General features: G+C 37.5%; 2 protein-coding genes across 6 annotated transcripts in view; one reads left to right on the forward strand and one right to left on the reverse strand.

Moving 5' to 3' along the window:
- LOC139912423 (exostosin-1) overlaps nt 1-6999 on the reverse strand; it is a 357310-nt gene that overhangs the window by 161733 nt on the left and 188578 nt on the right. The gene's annotated exons all lie outside the window — the stretch shown is intronic.
- LOC139912422 (uncharacterized) overlaps nt 3454-6999 on the forward strand; it is an 8483-nt gene continuing 4937 nt past the window's right edge. For both annotated transcript variants that reach the window (XM_078289731.1, XM_078289732.1), the window contains exons 1-12: nt 3454-3547; nt 3994-4061; nt 4552-4585; nt 4667-4720; nt 4847-4900; nt 5025-5078; nt 5205-5258; nt 5383-5436; nt 5563-5616; nt 5743-5796; nt 5923-5976; nt 6085-6138. In XM_078289731.1, the coding sequence (XP_078145857.1) occupies nt 3995-4061; nt 4552-4585; nt 4667-4720; nt 4847-4900; nt 5025-5078; nt 5205-5258; nt 5383-5436; nt 5563-5616; nt 5743-5796; nt 5923-5976; nt 6085-6138 (587 nt within the window). In that variant the 5' untranslated portion in view covers nt 3454-3547; nt 3994. The remainder of the gene's footprint in view (nt 3548-3993; nt 4062-4551; nt 4586-4666; nt 4721-4846; nt 4901-5024; nt 5079-5204; nt 5259-5382; nt 5437-5562; nt 5617-5742; nt 5797-5922; nt 5977-6084; nt 6139-6999) is intronic.

Raw genomic sequence — 6999 nt, forward strand, 5'->3', positions numbered from 1 at the left:
AACATGTCTAGTGGCTGCATTGCATTCTGGTCCATTTAGACTACAGTCAGTGTAGAAATTGGTATGTCTGCATCTTTTATTTCTTCCTGTACGATTGTTGAACGTCGGTGCAAAATGATGAGTCTACAAAAAAGCCCTTGTTCTTTGATTGTGAGGAACTGACACCAAAACCCGGTGTTTATTGTTGATATTTTAAATTGTTGGAAATGTTTCTCCTATTAAACTCCATTGCAGCTGTGCTGCAAATATCTGTGTGTCAGTGATGAAATGATCAGTTCCCAGTCAAATACAGCACAGAAATTAACCATGTATATTCTACAGTGTTGAGATGGCCTAGTTCTACATTTGGAAACAAAATCAGTTGTTTATAGCCAATGTAAACAGCGTTAATATTAGCCTATAGAAGCTAGGTCAATCACCTGTTGGAAATATGCTGGGTTTTCTTAATTTCCACTGTACATACTTTTTCTGTATTCTTTTTATTGAAGAATTTCTTTTTTTTTTTTTGCATTTCTGCTTTATTTAGACACTCATAGTAGAGAGAGACAGGAAAGACGGGGCAGAGAGAGGGGATGTACACATGCAGCAAAGAGCACAGGCCGGATTTGAACATTAAATACTTTTGCAACACCCAGTGATGAGGATGTTAACTGTTTCACAACCTTGTTATCTAAAATGCCTCATTGATATGGGTTTCACAACATATTGCTAGGAAAACTGATAAATTCCCTGTGCATCTCTGGCAAACAAACATCATGCATCATTAATAAAATCACATAGTCACTGTGATGTTGCAGGGTGAGAACTCATATTGGTGACAGTCTGAGAACTCATTGCCTACAATCAGACACTTTTAAGTCATTTTAAGTCATACAGTTGCCAACGTGTGAGACTTGTCTGACACTTGTCTGTCATTTGGCTATCATACTATTCTAGGAACTATCCTGCAACACAGAAACAATAGGATTGCTACATTTATTGTTAGGGTGCTATGACTTTAACTCTTGCTATAAGTTGCTAGTAATTATTTATTTATTTATTTAACCTTTAATTTACCAGGTTGTCTCATTGAGAGAGACCTAGTCCAAGAGATGGCAGTGCAGCAATGTTACAGGACATATATACAATAGACAATACATACATAATTTGTAATGCTGGTGATATACTGCAGGAATTTAAGCTTGTTTTACTGTTTAATAAGCGTATTCTACTGTTGCACTCATTGCAAGTCACTGCAAAAGAGCATCATCTAACTGCCTAAAATGTAAAATATGAATATATTGCAGCCACTCTTAGCTGCCTTCTATCAGCATTAATTCCATTAAAGATTGGAAGGAGTATAAAGACTATGTATTGTCTCAAACCGCAAAACTGGAGAGTTATCCTTACTGAAACTCCTATTGTTGTTATTACACCTTTATTTATACTCGGAAAACCCATTGAGGACGAATCCTCATTTACAATGGTGCCGAGAGCAAAGACAACAGATAAAATACATGAATAAGAACAAGAAAACATGGTTACATAAAATGAAATAACTGATAAAATGAGATACAAATAAAGTAAAATACAAAGTCAAATAAATTAAAAGATTACAAATTAAAAAATGTATTAAAACAGTTGCATTCAAATACCACTTGACACGCAACAAGCAATCTAAAATGGCCTAGGGAGGGCAAGGTATCTAATTTAAAAACATTTTGAAGGCTGTTCCAGGTAGCAGGGGCACTATAACTTAAAGCAGTCTTTCCAAGTTCTGAATTGTACATTGTTTCTATCATATCAGTTTAATGTGCTATTTTGCAATTATAATTTGAGAGACATACTGTACGCTATCAATTAAAACACTTGGAACATAGTATCTTGATAAAATACTAATTTCTAACATTTTAAGCATCATAAGCCAATATCCACTCATGCGGACCAGCTGTGTTGATGTTTTCACCTCTTTTCTAAAGCTTGTTGTCAAATTCCGCTCCGGAACGAAGCTCCTCTCAGTCCATTCAGTAGCTTTTCATTTTTTAAAACTAGCTTCGCACCTCCATCGCTGTTTAAAAGTGGCGCTCTCCCCCTCGTATTCCTGGAAACCGGCGACACCTCTATGTAGGTACGTTTAGCTTAGCTATTAGCCTTTATGTACGGTACTTTGCTAGGTTTGTCCTTGGGGCCTCCGTAGTGCAGTAGCTTTGCTGTGCTTTATTTACAATGTGTTGTGGTTTCTGTCACCCTATAGTGGTCGGAAAATAACTTATTGCAGCTTTAATCAAAACAAGTCATCTTTAGGTTCACACCTACTATACCATGTAGCCTAATCTGATAAAACATGTCAGAGGCAAAAACCAACCTGGCTGGAATCAGTGACAACACCGTTGTAAAGACAGCTCGTTCGGCACTTCAGCTCCGCATTTCGTTTCTCTGGCTGCTCGCGCAATGCATCATGGGTATTACCCTCTAAGTTTATCTCATTCAGACGAATTACTAAGATTTTTTTGTGATCAACTTTTTTTTTATTGTCAGTCAGACATGAGTTGTGAACAGTATACATTTATCGAGTTATTGATGTAATTTTATCATTTCCCATGACGAGTTACTAAGTTGTTTAGACGAGTTACTAAGTCATTAGGACAGGTTAAAAAAAAATTCTTGCATTGCCGTTCAGGGCTTCGCCAGTAAGTTGTTGAAACGACTTAGCACTGGCATGGAGTAGGCTTTTAATAGCCTGCATAAAACAGCCCAAATCCTTTTCATATACTGATGGAAAAAAAATCTAAGACTGACATAATCAAAATGTTTTTTTATATACTTGCCTCGTTATACCAACTAACATTATACAAATCTAACTTATGAAGGATATCTGACACTGCTTATTAATACAGATAAATACACACCAGCGTAGCCTTGCCATATCAAAGCTGCAAGCAGACATCAAATAGTGTTCTGTCAAACACTGCAAACATTTTATTTTCCAGATATTCCAGTACTTACATTATGAAAGGTTAAACTCAAGGACTTTAAGCACTTTAAGGACCTTGTGCGAACTCTGTAGGCTTCTACAGTAGGAATTATGGAAACTTGGATACTGGATGGATAATATCTCTGGAATACCTCCACTCCACAGGTTTGCAATACATTAATTGAATGTCACAATCACTACCACCATGTCTAGGCCACATTATCAACTAAATTATAATGAGTTAAAGTTGTATCTTGAGGCTAATCCCTCACTCACTACTTTACTCTGAATTTGAGGAAGCGAGTCTGTGGACTAATTTATGGCTCTTAGTTGAGATTAGATCAATGTTATTTGTCCACATAAACCCTACATTACAAAATACAATGAGACTGTATGTCCAACTTGCAAAATACACACATTGAAAAAATACACAAACACAAAGGAGACTAATACCCACCCATAAACCAAGCCAGCTTTGCCCATATAAAGATGAGTGTACATCTCAACTGTCAGATGCAGAGATTCACATCAACTGTAGATCGGAAACTCTTCACTTTGCTGACAACAGCCTTTTAACTCTAAACCTGTGGAAAGGTAAGAAGTAAATATTTCATCATCATTTCACTAGACATCATTTCACAGGTGCTGGATCAAAAACATTTTTAACAGAGAGAAAGAGGTATTGATAGCTCACAATAATTTTAATGTCAGGCAGGTAACACAAGCACAATTGTGTGTGTTGTGTTACTCGTGCCTGACGAGGATCTCTGTGAGAACGAAATGTTGCCTTGCCATTAAAATTATTGGGAGCTATTAATACAGTGTGCAGATTCTACCTCTTTCTCATTAATATGAGGGAGACAATGTCCTTGGGAAGTAGAATAACAACTGTTTACAAAAATCCATGAATAAAAAGCACAAACCTTTATTCAACTAAGTTAGATTAATGGATTATTTGTAACACTGATGTAGTAACGTTTTTCTGAGACTACAAACAGCCCACTTAAAATGTGTGTGATGTGTTTGGTTCTTGTTTTCAGGATGAAGTGTGCCGTGGCCTTCGCTGTGTTGATGCTGGTCATCCTCATGGTTGATCCTGGGGAATGTGGTAAATGCAGTAACTTTCGTTTTTTGAAAATGCATGACTGTGTATTTGTACATACATTTATTGTACCATAATTAGCTTTACAAGTGTGTCTTAAAATAAAAGATTACCTTAAAACACATTTTTGAAAATTTTGTTAAGGTATTTGGGTTAGGGTATTTGGTTTAGTGATCAGTTTGGAAAACTAAAATAAGTGGATTACATATAAAGTAAGGCGTGTACATCATACAATAACTTGTCTTGACTTGCATTTATTCATCTACTGGGCTAGGTTTACTTTAGTCCTCGTTGCAGGCTGTTTTTGTTATAAAGCACTGCATTGCATGTCAGACACACTCTTTAACAAGACATGCTAAATACAAAGAGCGATTAATATATCAATTATTTCAAACATATATTTAAAGATTACAAAATGAAGAAACCATAACAATGTTATGATACTGGTTTGCTGTGATGTGATCATACATATTTTTATCTCTTGTGTTAAATTTAGGTTGCACATGCATCCACAACAGTTGCAAAAGAAGGTAAACTTTGAAGTACTATATAAATGTTGTCATACCAAATACAAAAAAAATGCAAATCTGATTACATTCCTCCTCCACCAGGAATGGCGGCAGTAGAACCAAACTCTGCAAACAGAACCAGCAAAGAGGCAACCAGTATGGTTCTTCCCAAACTCAACAACTGTCATATTATGACTACAGTGACTAGTACTCTTCAAATTAATATATACATTTTGTCATGCCAAATAAAATCTAAATCTAATTCCCTTCCTCCTCCACCAGGAATAGCGGGAATGGAGCCCAAGTCTACAGCCAGAACCAACAAGGAGGCAACCAGTATGGTTCTTCCCAAACTCAACAACTGTCATATTATATACAGTGACAAGTACTCTTCAAATTAATATATAAATTTTGTCATGCCAAATAAAATCTAAATCTAATTCCCTTCCTCCTCCACCAGGAATAGCGGGAATGGAGCCCAAGTCTACAGCCAGAACCAGCAAGGAGGCAACCAGTATGGTTCTTCCCAAACTCAACAACTGTCATATTATAACTACAGTGACTAGTACTCTTCAAATTAATATATACATTTTGTCATGCCAAATAAAATCTAAATCTAATTCCCTTCCTCCTCCACCAGGAATAGCGGGAATGGAGCCCAAGTCTACAGCCAGAACCAACAAGGAGGCAACCAGTATGGTTCTTCCCAAACTCAACAACTGTCATATTATATACAGTGACAAGTACTCTTCAAATTAATATATAAATTTTGTCATGCCAAATAAAATCTAAATCTAATTCCCTTCCTCCTCCATCAGGTATGGCAGCAATGGAGATCAAGCCTACAACCAGAACCAGCGAGGAGGCAACCAGTACGGTTCTTCCCAAACTCAACAACGATCAGATTATAACTACAGTGACTAGTACTCTTCAAAGTAATATATACATTTTGTCATGCCAAATAAAATCTAAATCTAATTCCCCTCCTCCTCCACCAGGAATGGTGGCAGTGGAGCCCGAGTCTACAACCAGAACCAGCGAGGAGGCAACCAGTACGGTTCTTCCCAAACTCAACAACTATCAGATTATGACTACAGTGACAAGTACTCTTCAGAGTAATATATACTTTTTGTAATGCTGAATAAAATCTGAATCTAATTCCCTTCCTCCTCCACCAGGAATGGTGGCAATGGAGCCCAAGTCTACAACCAGACCCAGCAAGGAGTTAGCCAGTACGTTTCTTCCCAAACTCAACAACTGTCAATTTATGACTACACTGACTAGTACTCTTCAAAGTAATATATACTTTTTGTCAAGGCAAATAAAATCTGAATATGATTTCATTCCTCCTCCACCAGGAATGGCAGCAGAGGAGCCCAAGTCTACAACCAGGAGCAGCGAGGAGTTAGCCAGTACGTTTCTTCCCAAACTCAACAACTGTCAGATTATGACTACAGTGACAAATTGTCTTCAAATTAGACAAATACAAACTGAATCTGATTCGCTTCCTCCTTCACCAGGTATGGCAGCAATAGAGCCCAAGTCTACATCCAGAACCAGCAAAGAGGCAAACAGTACGTTCCTTCCCAAATTCAACAACTGTCAGATTATGACTACAGTGACTAGCAGTTCTTAAAGTAATATATACATTTTGTCATGCCAAAAAAAAAATGCAAATCTGATTACATTCCTCCGCCACCAGAAATGGCGGCAGTGGAACCAAACTCTCCAAACAGAACTAGCAAAGAGGCAGCCAGTATGGTTCTTCCCAAACTCAACAACTGTCATATTATATACAGTGACTAGTACTCTTCAAATTAATCAGTCCCTCCAGGAACTTGCGATTTTGCAATCGCAATAATTAACGCAAATTCAAGAAATCTCCGCAATATTTGCGAGAGCTTGCAGTTTTGCAAAATTGCCGCAACTTTTCCGCATGAAATGGCCAAATCAACAGACCGCTTGTGATTTGGACCAATTGTCGCATTCGGTGTCGTAGTAACTTACGTCATCGCAGCGCGCATTCAGGTGGAAGATGAACAAAACTCACCTGCCAACAAAAATTACTGCCATAGACCGTGCAAAACAAAAGAAAAGCAGCAAGAGTCGAGGTGAGTGTAAAATTCAAGCTCTTGGAAGAGTTAATAGCTTAAACAGAGTGGGAGAGAATAGGGGGAGGCTGTGTGTGTGTGTGTGCGCGTGTGTGTGTGAGTGAGAGAGAGAGAGAGAGAGAGAGAGAGAGAGAAAAAACAAATTTCTTTGTTCGCAATTTTTCCCAAATCCCGCAATTTTACCACAAAAAGAACACATAAAACCTTGCAAATTGTATCGCAATTTTTGAGAAACGCTGCAGCAAAATCAAGCATTTTTGGCCACAATAATCACAAAAAACTCAGCGAAATCCTGGAGGGACTGATTAATATATAAATTTTGTC

This window comes from Centroberyx gerrardi, chromosome 18 (assembly GCF_048128805.1).
Source record: "Centroberyx gerrardi isolate f3 chromosome 18, fCenGer3.hap1.cur.20231027, whole genome shotgun sequence".
NCBI classification, from domain to species: domain Eukaryota; kingdom Metazoa; phylum Chordata; class Actinopteri; order Beryciformes; family Berycidae; genus Centroberyx; species Centroberyx gerrardi.